General features: G+C 48.3%; 1 protein-coding gene across 11 annotated transcripts in view; it reads right to left on the bottom strand.

Moving 5' to 3' along the window:
- The window catches only part of DAB1 (DAB adaptor protein 1), a 955,902-nt gene that overhangs the window by 250,939 nt on the left and 681,035 nt on the right, over positions 1-23,928 (bottom strand). For all 11 annotated transcript variants that reach the window (XM_075320416.1, XM_075320418.1, XM_075320419.1 and 8 more), the window contains one exon: positions 15,035-15,228. In XM_075320416.1, coding sequence (XP_075176531.1) covers positions 15,035-15,101 — 67 coding nt within the window. In that variant the 5' untranslated portion in view covers positions 15,102-15,228. The remainder of the gene's footprint in view (positions 1-15,034; positions 15,229-23,928) is intronic.

Genomic DNA, 23,928 nt, shown 5'->3' with positions numbered 1-23,928 from the left:
GTCTGTCTCTTTCCCCGTATAACCAATTTATAGACGTTAATGTAACCAATGCCAGGCAGTCGCTGAAAAAGCCTTGTATCCTGTTGAGTGGTTGTTATGTCCCCACGGAGTCCGCTCCAGCAACTTCTACTTCGATCACCAGGCGACGCCGTGTTCCTGCCATGGATAGTGCTGGTGATGGGAGAGGAGTCGATGCCAGCGGCGCTGGTGGGTGCAGGCTCCGCTCATTCACTGGGCTGGGTTTCCTTGAGATCTGCAGTACCACTGGCTAACTGTAGGTGGCGAGTATTTTCCAGCTGAAGTTACCATCATTCAGCTACAGCCAATGGGAAGACACCACACCCTTCTTATTCCCCCTCCTGTCTGCTGACCTCTGCCAGAGATAGTTCTGTATTCCTGGTTCCTGTCCCGCCCTGTTTTGTTTAGTGATTCTGGTGTTCTGACCTCTGCTTGTTTCCTGACTACCCTCCTGCCTGCTGTTTATGTACCTCGCTGCCCGATCCGGATTTGACCTCTGCTTTGTTTTCTGATTACGTCCTTGCCTGCCGATTCCCGTCCCTGTTCGTTTACCTTGCCTGACTACTACACCCTCAGACTGCAGCCTTCCACAGGTAGTGATCACCTTGGGCCCTGTGTAATTCCAAATCCCTATATAGGGGTTAAAGGTTTTCAGGGTTCTGGGGGTCCAGCTTGGTGAGTGGCGTCCCTCTAGCCTGTCCATTACAGCCCATCTGAGTCTGTAGATCCAGGCAGGTGTTACAGTGGTATAGAGAAACTTACCCTACAACTTGCATCTGGTGCATCGTGGAGCAGTAGAATATCTATGCAGCTCCTATGGTCTTTTATATAGGAGGTCCTAATGCCCTTTATAAGGGTATTATGAAACCTTACTGAATTCTATCTATTTGTGTCAAGCAGTGCACCACATCAAGGAAGGGAAAACGTCCTACATATAACATTTATAACATTACTAGCTGTACTACCCGGCTTCGCCCGGGTTAATAACTGTTGTTAACAAAATAGAATGTATTAACATTCCCGGGATAGAATGTATAACTAGAATGTATTAACGCCCGGGATAGTAACTGTCTCTCTGTTTCTCTCCCATTCTCTGTCTGTCTCCCCTCTGTATATATATATCTCTCTCTCTTTTTCTGTCTGTCTCTTTCCTTGTCTGTCTCTGACTGTCTCTGTCTCTTTCTCCATCTGTCTATCTATTTTTTTTCCCTGTCTGTCTATCTCTGTCACTTTCCCTGTCTGTCTCTTTCCCTCTGTCTCTTTCCCTCTCTTTCCCTGTCTGTCTCTTTCCCTATCTGTCTCTTTCCCTGTCTGTCTTTTTCCATGTGTCTGTCTCTTTACCTGTCTGTGTCTGTCTCTTAACCTGTCTCTCTCTTTCCCTGTCTGTCTCTTCGCCTGTCAGTCTGTCTCTTTGTCTGTCTCTTTCCCTGTCTGTGTCTGCCTCATTCCCTGGCTGCGTCTGTCTCTTTCCCTGGCTGCATTGTGACACGCCAACTATAGCTGTCTTTAAAGGTGGGAATGTAGACCGTGCATTGGTAAGAAGGGGTGGAAGTTTGCAATGAGGCCATCTCCCTGGGTAGGAAAGGCCCCCATAGTTAGTAGAGAAGAAGCCAATATCCTTTCTAGGCTGGAAAACTCTTCCAAGTTATGGGGCTAAGAGTAATTTGTATCCACTAAAACCAGCTTAATATAACAGTTGGTAGATCTCCAAAGAGAAGGAGATGTGGTGAAAGGTCCCCATGTCTTGATGAAGTGGCCACTTTCCCTCGGTGCAGGTGAAGGAAACGCTTTAAACACAGTCCACGAGGCAGATCCAATTTCTTTGTCATTGTGAAACATGTCAAAGCGAGGATGTAGTTGTTATGTCGCTTTCCATAAAGATTAAACGTTCCATCTCCGGGTACTGTTGATGCCAGAGGGGACTGCAGTAATAAATGTCTTGTTATCCTGACATCTATAGGAATCTCTCAGTCTATTGACACATTGACAGTCTCGTCATGCTCCGCGAGAGGACAAAGAGAAAAAAAACCTCAGCGCATAAAACCCTATAGAAGGCCGTCCTCCCGCTACCTGACTGCACACAAGACGAGGGCCGGAGTCTGCATGTAGATTAAAAATTGCAGAAATATAGAAATATTTTCTGTAGAAAGAACCTCAAGTAGCAATTTACACTCCCAGGATCATTCCCATAGAAGGATCTCTGCCCCATCACTGGATGATTGAGGAGGGAAATGGTTAATTGTTTTGCTACTTTTTAACCATGTTTTGTTTTATTGTTTCCTTTAGAAGTTTTTGCTTCTAATAAAAACACAAAACAAATAATATTCAAATAAAAACATACAAAGCAAAAAAAAAAAACAACAAAAACATGACTATCGCCTCCCTGCAGACACCTTCTTTAGAGGGGTTGTCTATATTTTTCTATACTAAACTACCATGTTATAGAATTTTGAATAAAAGGTGTGAGGTAAATCCGGAGATATGACGATAAATCATGATATTCAAGTATGTCAGGAAGCCCTCTCCTGGTGTCACCCCCCCTTTCCTTCACACAACTGGTTTAGCAACAAATCCCATGGCCATCTCCTGTGATATGGAGATGAGGTGGTGTGGGAACAATGGACACAGGATGACTCCCTGCCGTCACCCTGTAACAAGAGTTGTATCTCATTAGCAAGGCTATGGAACTAGCAGACAGAACGACTCCAGTAAAAAATGGTTCATATCTCGCAAGCCATATTTCCGATAAATATGGCAACCATAAAAATGGTGTCTCCGCATGCGGACGATGCCGGCACACCCTTTTTATGGGAGCAGGACATTGGGAAATGCCCCAGGCGTGATATCAGCCAATGGGGAACTGGCAGACAGGTCATGAGTCCCCTCGTTCTGTAGCTAAATTCATAACTGTCACAATGAGAGCATTGGCGTCCGCCTACGACGCTCCCAGGCAAAGTTATGGCCCATATTCCATGTTGTGGATTGTCCATAACTCAAGCCAGGGGTGGAGCAGTGCTCCCTCTGAGGTCACTAAGGTAGGAGGGGACCTGGATCTGCCCAGGTTGATAACCCTACTTCGGCCATTTTCCAGGGTTCTTTCGCTGGGGGCACGTGTAGGAAACATCTGTGGGAAGGATCCTAGAAACCTGGGTACAGCGCCCCCCTGTGGCCAGACGCAACAAGGTAACTGCTGGAACTGTGTATGCCTGTTTGTAACCCATGCTTTGATTGTAACTGTACTCTGACATATGTATATTCTGTAGATTCCCTATTGTATATATTGTAGTTTCTAGTGTGCTTTAGGCTGATTAAATTATATAATTAATCTTGGGCTGTTCTGTTATCTCGATCTTGAATCCCACGTCTGTGTGTTCGGCTAATAGTTACCGTAAATCGGTTGGTGGCAGCGAGTTTGTGCCAAGGATTATTGTGGGGAGGCCAGTGAGATTCGGGGAGATTTTATATATTCCGCCCGCGGAGGTCGGGGGAATATATACCCTACTCTCACCGGGGACCCTTCAATAATCGGCATAAGTGGTATAGCGGCCTCCTTGCTTATGGTCGGGCAATTCCATAATTGGCCTGACTATAAGAGGGGCGCTAGAGAGCGCGTCACGTGCTCTGTCTGTCGGTCGGGAGGTATAAAGGAGGGGTGACCCCCACTTGTTACCCCCCGATTGTGACGTACTGGTAGCCAGCGCGGGGGATTTCGGAGTGACCCCCCCGGTGGTTTGTGACATATTGGTGGCAAGCGGTGGGATCGAGATAATAGTGTGTGTGAGTGTGAGACCCATACTCCCAGACACTAAAGACTGCCTGCAGCAGCTGTGGCTGCTGGGGTCTTCAGACTAGCTCAACACTAGAGTGTCAGAGTGCAGATACTGTAAGGTGTGTGGAGGCATCAGGTGTCAGTTCTGTGTCAGTGACCAAAAGTCTGCAAGAATGGCTGATGGCACCAGGAGCAGAGCTAGGCAACTGGCCAATGCTAAAGCAGGAGCCGAAGAGAGGGAGGACGGTGCTGTGGACAGTAATGAGGAGGTTGCCCACGAGTCCTCCAGGAGCTCGACGCCAGAAAACAGCTCTGCAGAGGACATTGCACAACCTGGCACTGCTGGACAAGATGAGGAGCAGCTCACCCAAGGGTCCTCAACGAGCCAGATGCCAGCCCTCCGCTCTGCAATGGACAGTGAAGCACCAGGCTCCGCAGCGGGCCGCAGATCACCACGTGCCATTCCACCGAGCCTGGGAGGCTCGGATAGCCTTCTTCAAATGGCTATGGCCCTTCTCCAGGCTGGAGACCAGGAGGGCTACAAGGAACTCCTGGCAGAGCGCAGGGCAGAGCGGCAGGCAGCGCGTGAAGAGCGCCAGGCAGAGCGTGAGGCTGCGGAGCGACGGCAACAGGCAGACCGTGACCACCAGCTGCAGCTAGCTCAGCTCCGGCCCTCATCAGCCACACGTGACCTTCAAGACACCAAACTTCCAAAGGTCCGTGTTGAGGACTTCCCAGTGCTGGAGAAGGATGGAGACTTGGACTCTTTCTTGACTGCTTTTGAACGGACTTGCTTGCAGCACCATCTGGACAAGGAGCAGTGGGCCAAATACCTGACCCCCCGTTTAAGGGGTAAGGCCCTGGATATCCTTGGGGACTTGCCTGCTGAGGCAGATCAGGGCTACGACACCATCAAGCGGGCCCTGATCCAACAGTACAACCTCACCCCAGAGTCCTACCGCAAGACGTTCCGGAGCCTACAGAAGGGACCAAAGGACTCCTGGGCTGACCACAGGCGGGCACTTGCCCGAGCTGCCGACCACTGGACCCAAGGCCTGCAGCTTTCCACCGGACCGGAGATCCTGGACTTGGTCATCACGGAGCAACTCTTGTGGAACTGCCCTGAGGATCTCCGCCAGTTCATCCGAGACCAGAAGCCAAAGGGGTCCACGGCTACAGCTGCCCTGGCCGATGACTACACCAACAATCGGGCGCCTGAAGCCAGGAGAGCAGCCACCAGCAGCACCTGGAGAGGGGGTAAGATGAATTCTGCGACTGCCCCACCTGCCCCTAGACTGCAGGGGGTGTCCCCCTCAACTCCCCTCTCCAGGCCCGTGGCAGAACCAAGACGGTGCCACCAGTGCAACCTACCTGGACACTTCAAGGCCATGTGCCCTCGGCGTCCCAAGGCCCCGGCTCCGTCCCCGTCCCAAGGGCCGCCCAAGGTGTATTGTGTGGGTGGGGGTGGTGGTAGGTCCCTGGACAGCTTCCAACCTGTCACCGTCGGCCGGTCTGTGACCATAGGACTGCGAGACAGCGCCTCGGAGGTGACTCTGGTGCGGCCTGAGATGGTGTCCCCCCAAGACTTGATCCCTGGAAAAACCCTCGCTGTCTCCGGGATTGGAGGCACTGACCCGGCGCTGCCTGTTGCTGACATTTATGTGGACTGGGGCGCAGGGCGGGGGGTGAGGGAGGTGGGGGTAACTGATCGGATCCCTGCAAACGTGCTACTTGGGACAGATTTGGGGCAGATAACCTCCCAGTTTGGGCCCCCCCCAAGGGCTGAACCTTCAGCCCGTACTGACATGACTCCTAACAATGTTAATGTGTTATCTATGAATGATGTAAGGGAGGAGGGAGTGAACTCTGATATTTCTGCTTGCATAGACACCATAGACACACACTCAGCTGCAGCTGTGACAGGGGAGGGGGTCAGAGAAAGGTGTGACAATGCCTCTACAAGTAACCAGCCTGTGAGCTGGGATCTGTTGCCCTCTGCAGGGATAAGCAGAGAGCAGGGTGCTGCAGGGGGAGGACCAGTGTGTGGGGTGGGGGCTACCACAGCAAATGTGGGGTCCCCAGAGATTTCACAGCGGGGTTCTGTTGCTGCAGGAGGGGAACAGGCAGGTGAGATTGGGGCCGGTCCAGGAGCGGAAGTGCTCCCAGGTAAGATCTCGGTGCATGGTTCCCCCACAACCGGGGTGTCAGGAAGCCAGGTAGGTCTGCCTGAACCGGCGACTTGGTCAGGAACGGAGGAGGAGCAGGCACGACCCACGGTCGCAGCGGCTGTGGCCGCTGTCACCCGCAGTGGGAGTGCTGGAAGCCAAGGGGCCTCCCGGAGGTCCGATAGCTCTTCCCCTTCTGACCAAGTGGCAGCCGAGTCAGGTGGAGGCCAGGACACAGGTCCCGGGGTACTGACTGAAGATGTGACAGTCTCGTCGATTCTGGCCACATCTAGTCAGGGGTTTCAGGCAGCGTTAGAAGCTGACGACAGCCTGAAAGCTCTTAAGGAGCAGGCGGCACAGCCTCCCTCGGACTCGGACCCGGAGCGAGTGGTCTGGGACCAAGGACGGCTGTACCGGGCCACGGTCCAGCAGGGTTCACCGGAGGCGTGGCCCAGGGACCGACAGTTGGTGGTACCCTATCCGTTCCGGACGGAGTTGTTGCGGATCGCACATGAGATTCCGATGGCCGGACACCTAGGGATCGCTAAGACCAAGGCCAGGTTAAACCAGCATTTCTACTGGCCAAAAATGGGGGCCGATGTGGCTGCCTACTGCCGTTCGTGTGAAACCTGTCAGAGAGTGGGGAAGGCGGGGCCACACCCCAAAGCCCCACTAGTATCTCTGCCAATCATCGATGAGCCTTTCAGGAGGGTGGCTGTGGATCTGGTCGGCCCGCTGGCCATCCCCAGCAGCTCCGGGAAACGCTTCCTACTGACGGTAGTGGACTATGCCACCCGGTACCCAGAAGCAGTGGCCTTGTCGTCCATTCGGGCTGACAAGGTGGCCACCGCATTGCTGGAGATTTTCTCCCGAGTGGGTTTTCCCCAGGAAATGCTCACTGACCGGGGGACCCAATTCATGTCCCAGCTGATGGAGGCCCTCTGTAAGCAAGTCCAGGTGCGACATCTGGTGGCCAGCCCGTACCATCCACAGACTAATGGCCTGTGCGAGCGGTTCAATGGCACCTTAAAGCAGATGCTTAAGATGTTGGTCGACTCCCATGGGCGTGACTGGGAGCGGTATCTCCCACACCTGTTATTTGCTTACCGGGAGGTTCCACAGGCCTCAACAGGATTCTCACCGTTTGAGCTCCTGTACGGGCGACGTGTGCGGGGCCCCCTGGCTCTGGTGAAAGAGGCTTGGGAAGGGGATTTGGCCACCCCTGGAGTGTCGGTTATCGAGTATGTCATGCGCTTCCGGGACAAAATGCAGGCCTTGACGCAACTGGTACACGACAATATGGCTCAAGCCCAGGCCGATCAGAAGCGTTGGTACGACCAGAACGCTTGTGAGAGGACCTACCAAGTGGGTCAAAAGGTGTGGGTACTGGTCCCCGTACCACAGGACAAGCTTCAGGCAGCCTGGGAAGGCCCATACCTCGTGTACCAGCAGCTCAACCCTGTAACGTACCTGGTCACCCTGGACCCTGCCCGTGGAAGGCGGAAGCCCTTCCATGTGAACATGATGAAGGCACATCATGAGCGGGAGGCATGTGCACTCCCTGTGTGCAACCTGCCCGAGGAGGGAGAAGCGGAAACCCTCTTGGATATGCTAGCCCAGGTTAGGGCAGGCGGATCCATTGAGGATGTGGAGGTTGGCCACCAGCTCTTGGAAGACCAACGGTCCCAGCTGTGGGCCACCCTCCTCCCCTTCCGGGGGTTGTTTACCAACCAGCCCGGAAGGACTGACTTGGCTGTCCATCACGTGGACACTGGGGATCATCCCCCGATCCGGCGTTCAGCATATCGGGTCTCCCTGGAGGTGCAGCAACACATGCGCCAGGAGATTGACGAGATGCTGAAGCTGGGGGTGATCCAGGCATCCAACAGCGCTTGGGCCTCGCCTGTAGTCCTCGTCCCTAAGAAGGACCGAACCACTCGGTTCTGCGTGGACTACAGGGGGCTCAATGCTGTCACGGTCGCCGATGCGTACCCAATGCCACGCATCGATGACCTGCTCGATCAGTTGGCCGGGGCTCAGTACCTGACCATCATGGATCTGAGCCGGGGATATTGGCAGATCCCCCTGACTCGCAAGGCCAGGGAACGCTCTGCCTTTATTACCCCATTTGGACTATACGAGTCCACGGTGATGCCATTCGGGATGAGGAATGCCCCTGCCACTTTCCAGCGGATGGTCAACACCCTGCTCAAGGGACTTGAAGGGTACGCGGCCGCGTACCTAGATGACATTGCCGTCTTCAGTCCCACCTGGGAGGACCACCTAGAGCATCTAGCACAGGTGCTCAGGCGGATCCACCGGGCAGGTTTGACCATCAAGCCGGGAAAGTGTCAGCTGGCCATGAGCGAGGTCCAGTACCTCGGTCACCGGGTAGGCGGGAGAACACTGAAGCCCGAGCCTGAGAAAGTGGAGGCCATCGCATCCTGGCCCACCCCCAGGACCAAGAAGCAGGTGATGTCCTTCTTGGGGACCGCTGGGTACTATAGGAGGTTTGTTCCATGCTATAGTAGCCTGGCAAAGCCCTTGACGGACCTCACCAAGAAGAAGCTGCCCTCTGCAGTCGATTGGACAATGGACTGCGAGACAGCCTTCCGGGCCCTAAAGGACGCCCTGTCCAGCCCGCCCGTGCTACAGGCAGCCGACTTCACGCGGCCGTTTGTAGTACAGACCGACGCCAGTGACTTCGGCCTCGGTGCGGTGCTCAGCCAGGTGGACTCTGCGAGCCAAGAGCACCCAGTCTTGTACCTGAGCCGGAAGCTGTTACCGAGGGAAGTGGCCTATTCCACAATGGAGAAGGAGTGCCTGGCCATAGTGTGGGCCCTGCAGCGTCTGCAACCCTATCTATACGGGCGCCACTTCATCGTGGAGACGGACCACAATCCCCTCAGCTGGTTGCACACCGTCTCTGGGACGAATGGGCGATTGTTGCGATGGAGCCTTGCGCTCCAGCAATACAACTTCACCATTCGCCACAAAAGGGGCCGTGACCACGGTAACGCAGACGGGCTGTCCCGACAAGGAGAGGTCGCGGACGGGCGCACGGGGGAACACCGGAGTGTGCTGCCCCCTAGCGCCCTCAAAAGGGGGGAGGTGTGAGGTAAATCCGGAGATATGACGATAAATCATGATATTCAAGTATGTCAGGAAGCCCTCTCCTGGTGTCACCCCCCCTTTCCTTCACACAACTGGTTTAGCAACAAATCCCATGGCCATCTCCTGTGATATGGAGATGAGGTGGTGTGGGAACAATGGACACAGGATGACTCCCTGCCGTCACCCTGTAACAAGAGTTGTATCTCATTAGCAAGGCTATGGAACTAGCAGACAGAACGACTCCAGTAAAAAATGGTTCATATCTCGCAAGCCATATTTCCGATAAATATGGCAACCATAAAAATGGTGTCTCCGCATGCGGACGATGCCGGCACACCCTTTTTATGGGAGCAGGACATTGGGAAATGCCCCAGGCGTGATATCAGCCAATGGGGAACTGGCAGACAGGTCATGAGTCCCCTCGTTCTGTAGCTAAGTTCATAACTGTCACAATGAGAGCATTGGCGTCCGCCTACGACGCTCCCAGGCAAAGTTATGGCCCATATTCCATGTTGTGGATTGTCCATAACTCAAGCCAGGGGTGGAGCAGTGCTCCCTCTGAGGTCACTAAGGTAGGAGGGGACCTGGATCTGCCCAGGTTGATAACCCTACTTCGGCCATTTTCCAGGGTTCTTTTCTTTTCGCTGGGGGCACGTGTAGGAAACATCTGTGGGAAGGATCCTAGAAACCTGGGTACAGCGCCCCCCTGTGGCCAGACGCAACAAGGTAACTGCTGGAACTGTGTATGCCTGTTTGTAACCCATGCTTTGATTGTAACTGTACTCTGACATATGTATATTCTGTAGATTCCCTATTGTATATATTGTAGTTTCTAGTGTGCTTTAGGCTGATTAAATTATATAATTAATCTTGGGCTGTTCTGTTATCTCGATCTTGAATCCCACGTCTGTGTGTTCGGCTAATAGTTACCGTAAATCGGTTGGTGGCAGCGAGTTGTGCCAAGGATTATTGTGGGGAGGCCAGTGAGATTCGGGGAGATTTTATATATTCCGCCCGCGGAGGTCGGGGGAATATATACCCTACTCTCACCGGGGACCCTTCAATAATCGGCATAAGTAGTATAGCGGCCTCCTTGCTTATGGTCGGGCAATTCCATAATTGGCCTGACTATAAGAGGGGCGCTAGAGAGCGCGTCACGTGCTCTGTCTGTCGGTCGGGAGGTATAAAGGAGGGGTGACCCCCACTTGTTACCCCCCGATTGTGACGTACTGGTAGCCAGCGCGGGGGATTTCGGAGTGACCCCCCCGGTGGTTTGTGACAAAAGGAATTTTCCAGTTTCCCCCATTGAGGGGTCTTCTGTTCGGGATCCTCATCTCTTGACCGGAGAGAGGTCATTAAGGTGGTCTCCTGCTCCGGAGGACTAGACTTGTCCTGACAAGTCATCGATTTGAATAGGCATTGTGTAATACTCAATGTAACCTGTGGGGGCGCTGCAGAGAAAGTGAGTACTTACAATGACTTCATGGAAGATTACAGAATCCCGGGTGTCACTCTTTTGGGAGGATTATTTTGATGAGTGAATCATATTAATGCTTAATCAAACTCAATAGGAATTTTGTAAAAATCTTACATTTTAATGACTCAGAAATGTTCTAGATATACTTTCAACAAATAGAGTAAAATACGTGCGAGACTCTAAATGTCTTTTTAAGGCAATCAGGTCATTTTCGACAAGGACCAAATAGAGTTGTGACACGGGTGTGCAATGGGTGACAGACAGTCATGTGGTTTCTGGCCATAGAAGGTCACAGTGTTTGGCTGTGCAGAATGCTCCCTGACTTTCTTTTGGTCCTGCTGTCAGTATTCATTGGTATAGGTAGCTTTCCTGCTGGATTCACCTCGCCCCCTTTTGTACCCAGCAGGAGTTCGCCTTCCATCCAGCTGCTGATCATCCGTATTGTCATGGTGTTTCTATATCCCTTCCTTCCTCGGAATGGTGCTGGTGATATTTTTCAGTTCATTCAAGCTCTGGATGCAAGCAGGTGGCTTGTACGCTTCTGTGGTATCACTGTTGAAAACTTTGCTGAAATACGACCTATGTCATCTATGGATAAGTCATTCATACTTTTCCCCCTGTGTATCTTCTTTGTGTCTCTTTAATGTTTAGTGGGGTTGATGTAGAGCTCATCCCACATGTTCCCTATTTAGGGCCCAGCACTAGGCATATCTAGGGTCAGGTATCCAGCTCGACGCATAGGTGCGGAACCTATCTAGGGTGGTGAGGGACCCCAGGGACCAGCTGTAGGTTTAGTCAGGGGTCACCATCTTATCCTTCCCTAGACACAGGGTTTCCCCTCCCTTTCGCTGCTCGCTTGGTACTTCCCTGTAGCTACTTTGACGACCAATCAAATTGATTCTATCTAAAATTAATTTTTGGCGTTTGGGCTCATCTCTATCTGTGACTCTTCTAACATTTTTTTTCCCTTTTTCTGATCCAACGCATCTATGTTAACTAATATCCGTACTACGGAGATACAGGAAATAATCTGTATACGGAATCCTGCGCGATCTAATTACAGTATCAATGTTTAATTCTATTCTGTGCTGTTGCCTAGCAACTCCTGACAGTTCTATGGATCTTTAAGAGCCATCAGATACAATGTTGCGTCCTATATGTTAGTCCTTTATCTTCCTGAAAAGCCTCCCAGCAATATTCCATGAAACTGATATTTATTCTGGAGGCACGAGAGGAAACGGTGATTGCGAGAGAACTCAATAGTTTACAACCGTACCAAGATACACCGTGTGCAGAATTATTAGGCAAATGAGTATTTTGATCACATGATACTTGTTATACACGTCGTCCTACTCCAAGCTGTATAGGCTGAGAGCCAACTACCAATGAAGTAACTCAGGTGCTGTGCTTTTCTGTAATGAGGAGGGGTGCGGTGTAATGACATCAACACCCTATATAAGGGGGGCTTAATTATTAGGAAACTTCCTTTCCTTTGGCAAAATGGGTCAGAAGACAGATTTGACGGGCTCTGAAAAGTCCACAATTGTGAGCTGTCTTGCAGAGGATGTAGCAGTCTTGAAATTGCCAAACTTTTGAAGCGTGATCACCGAACAATCAAGCGTTTCATGGCAAATAGCCAACAGGGTCGCAAGAAGTGTGTTGGGCAAAAAAGGCGCAAAATAACTGCCCATGAATTGAGGACAATCAAGCGTGAAGCTGCCAAGATGCCATTTGCCACCAGTTTAGCCATATTTCAGAGCTGCAACGTTACTGGAGTATCAAAAAGCACAAGGTGTGCCATACTCAGGGACAGGCCAAGGTAAGGAAGGCTGAAAACCACCACCTCTGAACAAGAAACATAAGATAAAACATCAAGACTGGGCCAAGAAATATCTTAAGACTGATTTTTCAAAGGTTTTATGGACTGATGAAATGAGAGTGACTCTTGATGGGGCAGATGGATGGGCCAGAGGCTGGATCAGTAAAGGGCAGAGACCTCCACTCCGACTCAGACACCAGCAAGGTGGAGGTGGGCACTGGTATGGGCTGGTATCATCAAAGATAAACTTGTGGGACCTTTTCGGGTTGAGGATGGAGTGAAGCTCAACTCCCAGACCTACTGCCAGTTTCTGGAAGACAACTTCTTCAAGCAGTGGTACAGGAAGAAGTCGGTATCGTTCAAGAAACACATGATTTTCATGCAGGACAATGCTCCATCACATGCATCCAACTACTCCACAGCGTGGCTGGCCAGTAAAGGTCTAAAAGATGAAAAAATAATGACATGGCTCCCTTGTTCACCTGATCTGAACCCCATAGAGAACCTGTGGTCCCTCATAAAATGTGAGATCTACAGGAAGGGGAAACAGTACCCCTCTCGGAGCAGTGTCTGGAGGCTGTGGTGGCTGCTGCACGCAAACAGATCAAGCAATGACAGAATTTATGGATGGTCGGCTGCTGAGTGTCATCAGAAAGAAAGGGGCTATATTGGTCACTCATTTTTTGGGGTTTTGTTTTCGCATGTCAGAAATGTTTATTTCTAAATGTTGTGCAGTTATATTGGTTTACCTAGTGAAAATAAACAAGTGAGATGGGGATATATTTGGTTTTTATTAAGTTGCCTAATAATTCTGCACAATAATAGTTATCTGCACAAACAGATATCCTCCTAAGATAGCCAAATCTAAAAAAACCCCACTCCAACTGCCAAAAATATTAAGCATTGATATTTATGAGCCTTTTGGGCTTATTGAGAACATAGTTGATGATCAATAATAAAAAAAATCTTCTATAATACAACTTGCCTGTGTCGCTGCTCTCCAGTCCGATGGGTATCGCTACTCTCCAGTCCGATGGGTGTCGCTGCTCTCTGGACTGGCACCTTTTCTCTCCAGCAATTGCCGACCTCCTTCTTAGCATGCTCATGTGGATAACGTGTCCTATGTCATCCACACTGGCCATCATTGAGGTCCTGCGCAGGCGCCCTTTGATCTCCCCTGCTGTGGGCAGATCATAGTATTGTAGTGTGCATGTGCAGCCGGTCCTTAACTTTTCCTCACGCTTGCGCATTACAGTACTTTGATCTGGCCTCAGCAGGGAATACCAAAGTGCGCCTGCGCAAGACCTCAGTACTGGCCAGTGGGGATAACATAGAATGCGTCATCCATACTCGGCTGGGTAGAAGGAGGACGGCGACTGCAAAAAGGAGATGCCGGTCTGGAGAGGAGGTGCCAGATTGCAGAGAGGAGGTGCCGGACAGGAGAGAGGAGGTGCCCGACAGGAGAGAGGAGGTGCCCGACAGGAGAGAGGAGGTGCCCGACCGGAGAGACGAGGTGCCCGACCGGAGAGACGAGGTGCCCGACCGGAGAGACGAGGTGCCGGACCGGAGAGAGGAGGTGCCGGACCGGAGAGAGGAGGTGCCGGACAGGAGAGAGGAGGTGCCGGACAGGAGAGAGGAGGTGCCGGACAGGAGAGAGGAGGTGCCGGACAGGATAGAGGAGGTGCCGGACAGGAGAGAGGAGGTGCCCGACCAGAGATCAGCGACATCCACCGGCCCCGACCACCCCCTAGGTGAGTATTATAAAAGGTGATTTTTACGTTCTACACAGCGCGGCTTGGGCTCTTATATACAGCATTTTAGAATACTGTATATAAGGGCTCAGTGGTGGTGACCGCGGTTCATAAGGGACAAATATAGTGACAGATTCCCTTTAAAGCGAATGAGAGGACGCAGTACCTGAAAAGAACCACTAGGCGGTATATGGAGCTGTGAGTTTCTGGCACAATGCACTGCACTTTTGGCACTTCTTTTAGACATGACTAATCAGGTGACAGGTTTCAGACCCCCATAATCTGAAATTAATGACTTTCTGCTGCGAACGGCTCATCAATATCTTAGATGCAGACAACCCCTTTAAAGTTACAAATTTGGTGCAAATATACAGTTTATGTTCAAATGTCCAGTGCAACTTTTGAAAAAAAAAGTTGAATAGTTCTCATCAGCACCCTCTAAGTTGTTGTGTCAAAAAAAACAAAGTTTTTGTATATTTTTGTTGCCAATTTTGGTGTTTTTTGTGTGCTTCTATTTCTAATTAAATCAGTGGCCAAATTTGACGCTTTTTTTTAAAGCAGAAATGGCTCAAGAATTGACTATTTGCTTATTTTTCTACACTGGGAAACAACCCAGGTATATAAGACATCACCATGTGCACCGCAGGCGGGTTTACCCATCAAAATGAGTAAAAAGCCAATTCAAAGAGCGTCTGAAGCCGTTTTTGATGTGGATTTCGGAGCAGAGTCCATGTGAACGCACACGGATTATTTCTCAGTATAAGATCCTTTTTGTTATCGTTCTTGTATAAAGAAAAGTTTTCTTTTTATAAGAAACTGTTTTTGCAAAATGTAATTTTCTACATGAAATATGAGGCCATCTAATAAAAGGGTCGCCTTGTGGCGGATCTGACACCGCACCTCCCAGAACATGAAAAGTACCTTTCTTTTTTGATTCTTTCTTGGCGCTGGTTTTCACAGCCACTTGAAGTTCTGCCTCAGTTGACATCCTATTAAATCCTCCTTAGACCTTTTCACACAGATCCAGGCTCATCTAGAAGTCTTCTCCAACAGAATCGCTTAGCCCTTCAGATGCAACTCTCCAAATCACATATCTCACTCATGTCTTTCAAGAGCTGCGGGAGAAATGACAAACAGTCAGGTTAGAGGGGGCTCGGGGGGACGCGCTTTGTCACAAGTCATGGAGTGCACTTAAGAGTTTGCAGCTCGCGGTCACAGCGACCTCTCCCCGGTATCTGCATCTCCTGGACAAACCTGAAAGCAAATTACTTAGAGGAGACCATCATTAGGCTGCTGTGATTCTCCATTAGAGAGGACGGAACGGGATGAACATGACAACCTGGCGGAAAGAACGGCGTGCGCCGAGCTCGAATGCAATCTCAAGTTTCAAAAAAGAGGAGAAAATGTTGCAGAAAGTATCGGGAAGAACCACTCAGGAGATGGAGCGAAGTGGGTTCCCCAAATGTCACTCATCTCTCACTTTAGCGGGTGGCATTTTGGAAGAGATGTCAACTGTCCCTAGTGTCCCAGTGCAGACAATATGTTATAAGTCCCTTTTTATCTCAGCATGGACAATATATTATCAGTCCCTATAGTCCCCCAGTGTGAGCAATATATCATTCGTCCCTATATTCTCCCAGCACGGGCAATATGTCACCAGTCCCTATATTCTCCCAGCGCGGGCAATATGTCACCAGTCCCTATATTCTCCCAGCATGGGCAATATGTCACCAGTCCCTATATTCTCCCAGCACGGGCAATATGTCACCAGTCCCTATATTCTCCCAGCACGGGCAATATATCACCAATCCCTATATTCTCCCAGCACGGGCAATATGTCATTCGTCCCTATATTCTCCCAGAACGGGCAATATGTCATTCGTCCCTATTATCTCCCAGCATGGGCAATATGTCACCAGTCCCTATATTCTCCCAACACGGGCAATATGTCACCAGTCCCTATATTCTCCCAGCACGGGCAATATATCACCAATCCCTATATTCTCCCAGCACGGGCAATATATCACCAATCCCTAAATTCTCCCAGCACGGGCAATATATCACCAATCCCTATATTCTCCCAACACGGGCAATATGTCACCAGTCCCTATATTCTCCCAACACGGGCAATATGTCACCAGTCCCTATATTCTCCCAGCACGGGCAATATATCACCAATCCCTATATTCTCCCAGCACGGGCAATATATCACCAATCCCTATATTCTCCCAACACGGGCAATATGTCACCAGTCCCTATATTCTCCCAGCACGGGCAATATATCACCAATCCCTATATTCTCCCAGCACGGGCAATATGTCACCAGTCCCTATATTCTCCCAACACGGGCAATATGTCACCAGTCCCTATATTCTCCCAGCACGGGCAATATGTCAGCAGTCCCTATATTCTCCCAGCACGGGCAATATGTCACCAGTCCCTATATTCTCCCAGCACGGGCAATATGTCATCCATCCCGATATTCTCCTAGCGCGGGCAATATGTCATCCGTCCCTATATTCTCCCAGCGCGAGCAATATGTCACCAGTCCCTATATTCTCCATGCGCATGTAATATGTCATATGTCCCTATATTCTCCTAGCGCGGGCAATATGTCATCCATACCTATATACTCCCAACACGGGCAATATGTCACCAGTCCCTATATTCTCCCAACACGGGCAATATGTCACCAGTCCCTATATTCTCCCAGCACGGGCAATATGTCAGCAGTCCCTATATTCTCCCAGCACGGGCAATATGTCACCAGTCCCTATATTCTCCCAGCACGGGCAATATGTCATCCATCCCGATATTCTCCTAGCGCGGGCAATATGTCATCCGTCCCTATATTCTCCCAGCGCGAGCAATATGTCACCAGTCCCTATATTCTCCATGCGCATGTAATATGTCATATGTCCCTATATTCTCCTAGCGCGGGCAATATGTCATCCATACCTATATACTCCCAGCGCGAGCAATATGTCATCTGTCCCTATATTCTCCCAGCGCATCCAATATGTCATCAGTCCCTATATTCTCCCAGCGCGGGCAATATGTCACCAGTCCCTTTAATCTCTCAGCGCGAGCAATATGTCATCTGTCCCTATATTCTCCTAGCGCGGGCAATATGTCATTCGTCCCTATATTTTCCCAGTGCATGCAATATGTCATCTGTCCCTATATTCTCCCAGCATGAGCAATATGTGATCCGTCCCTATAGTCTCTTAGCACGGGCAATGTGTCATCCATCCCTATATTCTCCCAGCGCATGCAATATGTCATCTGTCCCTATATTCTCCCAGCACGAGCACTATGTTATCTGTCCCTATATTCCTCCAGTGAGGGTAATAAATCATCCGTCCCTATATTCTCCCAGCGCATGCAATATGTCATCCGTTCTTATATTATCCCAAAGCGAGCAATATGTCATCCATCCCTATATTCTCCCAGCATGAGCAATATGTCATCCATCCCTATATTCTCCCAGCATGAGCAATATGTCATCCAACCCTATATTCTCCCAGCATGAGCAATATGTCATCCGACCCTATATTCTCCCAGCATGAGCAATATGTCATCCGACCCTATATTCTTCAAGTGTGGGCAATATGTCACCCGTTCCTATAGTCTCCCAGCGCGGACAATATGTCATCATAATGCAGAATGCCACCTGCTTTGGAGGTAGTGGGGGTCCATTGACCTCGTGGGCCCCTGTGCGGCTGCCCGGGTTGCACCAATGATATGTCTGCCCCTGATGGGGATGACTATGAGGATGGCACTCTGAGACTACAAAGAAGATGTGCTAAGTTGTCATCAAGGAACTATAAAAGGCTGACACTTTATACTACCATGGGGTTGGCACTGGGTGACTGCTAGAAGGTTGGCACTGTGGGAGTAAACCAAGGATAACACTATGAGGTCTAATATGAGGATGGCGCTGTTCACAGAGGACGCAGCTGATGTCTTCTAATCAGAATTACGGACTGCAGACAGACAGCAGTTAAAATATCCATGATTGATTGTGGTTTTCCAATGTGTCCTTATAAAATGTTGTCTGTCTGTGATTTTTTCATAAGAAGTCTAAAAAAAATGAAAAAAAAAAAAAATATCAAGTAGGCAACGAGGACGGCTCGCTGCGAGTGGGGAGGAGTACCAGCCAAGGAGGAGACGGATCTTTAAGGATCAGAGCCCCTGGTAATGGCCATATATCTTACCAAGAACTGCCTCCATAATAAACAATAACATTTACCAGTAGAGGAAAGTATACAGACAAATACTTTACTAATATATCTCCATCTGACTGAGCAGGGACTGGAGTATAGGTTTTGTCATCACAGGTATGGAATTAATTGGGCTGATTACTTTGAAACAGAAAACGTAAAATATAGATTTAGATAAAAAAAAAAATCTAAAAATATTTTAATTTATTCCAAGTTCCTTGGCAACCAAGACAAAGTTATTGGAATATTTAGCATTTTTAATGTGAAAGCTGCGCAGATCTGGTAAAGAACGAGGCGCTCAGAAGCTTTTTAGCTTCTGAGCGCCTGGATAGTAACTGGATAGCCCTGGATAGTAACTGTCTCTCTGTCTCTTTCCTAGTCTCGGTCTGTCTCTGTATCAGCCTCTCTGTTTATCTCTCTCTATCTCTGTGTCTGTCTGTCTCGTTCCTCGTCTGTCTCGTTCCACGTCTGTATCTGTCTCTTCCCCCCCAGTCTGTCTCTTCCCCCCCCCAGTCTGTCTCTTCCCCCCCCCCAGTCTGTCTCTATCCCCCCCAGTCTGTCTCTTTCCCCCCAGTCTGTCTCTTTCCCCCCCTGTCTCCGTCTCTTTCCCTTTCTCCGTCTCCGTCTCCGTCTCTTTCCCTTTCTCCGTCTCTGTCTCCGTCTCTTTCCCCGTCTCCGTCTCTTTCCCCGTCTCCGTCTCTTTCCCCGTCTCCGTCTCTTTCCCCGTCTCCGTCTCTTTCCCCGTCTCCGTCTCTTTCCCCGTCTCCGTCTCTTTCCCCGTCTCCGTCTCTTTCCCCGTCTCCGTCTCTTTCCCCGTCTCCGTCTCTTTCCCCGTCTCCGTCTCTTTCCCCGTCTCCGTCTCTTTCCCCGTCTCCGTCTCTTTCCCCGTCTCCGTCTCTTTCCCCGTCTCCGTCTCTTTCCCCGTCTCCGTCTCTTTCCCTGTCTCCGTCTCGGTCTCTTTCCCTGTCTCCGTCTCGGTCTCTTTCCCTGTCTCGGTCTCTTTCCCTGTCTCGGTCTCTTTCCCTGTCTCTGTCTCTTTCCCTGTCTCTGTCTCTGTCCCCCCGTCTGTCTCTGTCTCTTTCCCTGTTTCTTTCCTTGTTTCTGTCTCTTTTCCTGTCCCCGTCTGTCTGTCTGTCTGTCTCTTTCAGTCTCTCTCTATCCGTCACCTCACACATAAGCTTCTTATACTAACAATTTATTTTGTTCCTATAGCAACCAACCACAGCTGCTATTAATAGCCTAATAGCTCTCAGCTGCATTGACTTTAATGGAGACAGGTTTTTTGAAGAGTAACTGTAAAGTGTGGGGTTAAATTTTCCCATCAAAACATAGTCTATGACGTTCCCTGAGTGACACGGAGTGTCTGTGCAACATTTCGTGATTGTAAATGCAACGGTGCGGATTCCTTTAGCGGACATACACACATATACACATACATACATACATACATACATACATACATACACGAATACATACACACATACACACACATATAGACACATACATACACACATACATACACGAATACATACATGCATGCATACACACACATGCATACACACACATACCTACATACATACATGCATACACACATAAATCTAACATATAAAGCTTAGTGTATCAGATCGATTCTAATGTAAACAAACAGACAAACGTTCCTCCCACAATGCTACAAAAGTGATACAATTATTACACTATCGAAACATTTGAATCAATATGTACCCCTAGAATATAATCACGACCACAAAGCAAAAAAACGTCCGGTCAATAACAAGCTGCTGTAATGGCAGGAAAGAAGAATCCGGATGAATTATAGAAGCATCACATAAACCTGACACTCAATTACTTTTCTTTGACGAGCAAAAGAAAAACAACAAACGATCCGCGCTGTAATCTACGGTATACAATGTGACGGAAGGAACGCGCCGACCACTCTGACAGCTACATGAGATGAATTTTCTGTTTGCATTCAGCAGGAGTCACATTATAATGCAGCAGAAGGTCTCCGCTGATGTTTAATACACGATACCGTAATTTCCTCCCCCCCCTTCTTCTTTCTTCCTTCTTACTTCCCTCAATACTTCCCTTCATCCCTTTATCCTTTCTCCTACCTTCTCTCCTTTCTTCATTTCCTTCTCCTTCAACTTTCCTTCCTCGTTCCCTTCTTCCTAGATTTCTCTCGCTTTTCTAAAAATAACTGTATTCTTGCCTTGCAAATGTCCTTTTGCACTAAAATTCCAGGTACACCCCTCCACCTCTGCAAATTGCAAATATATTGTTGACATTTGTCAAATTGTTAAAGCATCTGTTCAAATCTATCAATCTATCGAGACGGTCTGACCTTTCCTTGACCTAGTGTAAAGCTTCAGTTCCTACCCCTAAGGCTATGTTCACATTGGGCTTTTTTGGTAAGTTTTTTTTTCCTGACCAAAAGCTGATCTTGTGGCAGGAAATCTCCTTTGAGTCATCTGCGTTTTTGGTGCGTTTTTGGAGTGTTTTTAGTGTCGTTTTTGCTGCGGATTTGCTGCATTTTTTCTACAAAATGGGTTGATCAATCAAAAAACGCTGCAAAGAATTGACATGCTCATGCTTTAAAATCTGCAGCAAAAACGTAGGTATTTGCCAAAACAGTCAGGAAGAAATCTGCAGGTATGTCTGTGTGCATGAGATTTCAGAAATCTCAGACTTTGCTGGGACTGTAAAAAGCTGCTTTTTATTAGCATGGATTTGCATAAAACCAAGGCAAATCTGCAGCTAAAAACGCTGCAAAAACTTACTAAAAAAGCCCTGTGTGAACATAATCTTACTCTGTATTTTAATCTGTTTATCCATGGTATCCATCTATCTATCTACCTATCCATCCATCCATTGTATCTATCCATTATCTATCTATGATATATATCTAACTATGGTATCTATCTATCCATCCATCAATCCATGGTATTTATGTATCTATTTGTCCATTGCATCTAATCTGTCCATCTATCTATTCACCCATCTACGGTATCTTTCTATCCATGTATAAACACATTTATCTATCTTTCTATTATCTATTTACAACTATTTATCATCTTTCTGTCCATGGTATCTACCTATCCATCCATCCATCCATCCATCCATTGTATCTAGTCCATCCATCCATCCATCTATCCACCCATGCATGCATTGTATCTAGTCCATCCATCCATCCATCCATCCATCCATCCATCCATCCATCCATGGTATCCATCCATCTATCTATGGTATCCATCCATCTATGGTATCCATCCATCTATGGTATGCATCCTTCTATGGTATCCATCTATGGTATCCATCCATGGTATCCATCCATCTATGGTATCCATCTATGGTATCCATCCATCTATGGTATCCATCCATGGTATCCATCCATCTATGGTATCCATCTATGGTATCCATCTATGGTATCCATCCATCTATGGTATCCATCTATGGTATCCATCTATGGTATCCATCCATCTATGGTATCCATCCATGGTATCCATCCATCTATCTATGGTATCCATCCATCTATGGTATCCATGCATCTATGGTATCCATCTATGGTATCCATCTATGGTATCCATCCATCTATGGTATCCATCCATGGTATCCATCCATCTATCTATGGTATCCATCCATCTATGGTATCCATCCATCTATGGTATCCATGCATCTATGGTATCCATGCATCTATGGTATCCATCTATGGTATCCATCTATGGTATCCATCCATCTATGGTATCCATCTATGGTATCCATCTATGGTATCCATCCATCTATGGTATCCATCCATGGTATCCATCCATCTATCTATGGTATCCATCCATCTATGGTATCCATGCATCTATGGTATCCATCTATGGTATCCATCTATGGTATCCATCCATCTATGGTATCCATGCATCTATGGTATCCATGCATCTATGGTATCCATCTATGGTATCCATCTATGGTATCCATCCATCTATGGTATCCATCTATGGTATCCATCTATGGTATCCATCCATCTATGGTATCCATCCATGGTATCCATCCATCTATCTATGGTATCCATCCATCTATGGTATCCATCCATCTATGGTATCCATCCATGGTATCCATCCATCTATCTATGGTATCCATCCATCTATGGTATCCATGCATCTATGGTATCCATGCATCTATGGTATCCATCCATCTATCTATGGTATCCATGCATCTATGGTATCCATGCATCTATGGTATCCATCCATCTATCTATGGTATCCATCCATCTATGGTATCCATGCATCTATGGTATCCATCTATCTATCCATGGTATCCATCCATCTATCTATCCATCCATGGTATCCAGCCATCCATCCGTCCTATCTATCTCTATCCCCGCTACTGGTCAGACATGGTCAGTCTGTGGACACAATCTCACACAATGCAGCATCTCCATCCCCCAGAGCTATTTATGTAAATGTATGAATAGTAACCTTTTAATACCTGTAACGCAGACAATTGATTCAGCCGCTGCCATAGGCCACAAATAAACTGATAAAAAAATCCAATTAAATGTATTCAGATTCATATTTAAACGCTCGCATTAGATGGCAGATAAATATTTACATGGTTGATCGCCTGCATTTTATTAAAAAGTGCAAAACTAAATGTGATTATTATTCAAATGGCAGAGAAATGCTATTAACGTTATAAAGTCAGTGCTGCCGCGTGAACCGCAAAAATCAGCCGCAGACTAAACGTCAGCAACACAACGTAAAGCCTGCAAAAGAAACAATGCTACTGTACATGAAAGGTTTAAAAAACACCATCTAGAGCTTGACAGTTCCCTGAAAAAGTCAAGAATAAATCCAATGCAAAGACTTATTAATTAGTGAAAGTTTATAGTCAATGCATGTATTAGCCATCTTGTACCTGGTATCCACAGATCTACTATCGTAGTGTACCTTGCTAGCAGTTTTGCATTGGGAACTGCTGTAGGAATTTAATACTCAAATTTTCTCTCTTAGCAGCTGAAACTGTTGGTCTAAGTCAAGACATGGATTTAGGCTGTGTCCACGGTAAAATGTTGCTGCGGATTTTTCTGCATGAAAATCCGCGACTTTCGCGGCAAATCCGCACCTTTTTTCTGCCGCGGATTTACCGCGGAATTGCCGCGGATTTCGATGCGGATTTTTTTTTTTTTCCCCATTCTATAGCCAAAATCCGGATCAAAATCCGCAACAATAATTGACATGCTGCAGATTTTTCCGGATCAAAATCCGCGGCAAATCCGCCGCGGAAAAATCCGCAGCATGGACACAGCATTTCCAAAATGCCATTGAAATGGCTTGGAAGTGCCGCTGCTGCAGATTTTCGGAAAATCCGCGGCTTTTCCGCGAGAAATCCGCGGCAAAATCCGCACATTTTCCGCAGCGTGGACACATGGCCTAATAAAGGCAACTTTACCTTCTAATCCGATCTAGTTATCTATTAGTATAATTAACTCCCAAGTATCCGGCATCCAACCAGAATGTAGAACGAAGAGGACTGTTCACACCAAAGGGATATTTTCTGCAGCTTTTATTCACATTAAAAGCATCCCTGATGCGTTTCGAGCTGACAGTA

The sequence above is a fragment of the Anomaloglossus baeobatrachus genome, chromosome 8 (assembly GCF_048569485.1).
Source record: "Anomaloglossus baeobatrachus isolate aAnoBae1 chromosome 8, aAnoBae1.hap1, whole genome shotgun sequence".
In the NCBI taxonomy this organism is placed as follows: domain Eukaryota; kingdom Metazoa; phylum Chordata; class Amphibia; order Anura; family Aromobatidae; genus Anomaloglossus; species Anomaloglossus baeobatrachus.
The sequence above is the reverse complement of the archived record's forward strand: the minus strand, read 5'-3'. Positions and strand labels throughout refer to the sequence as shown.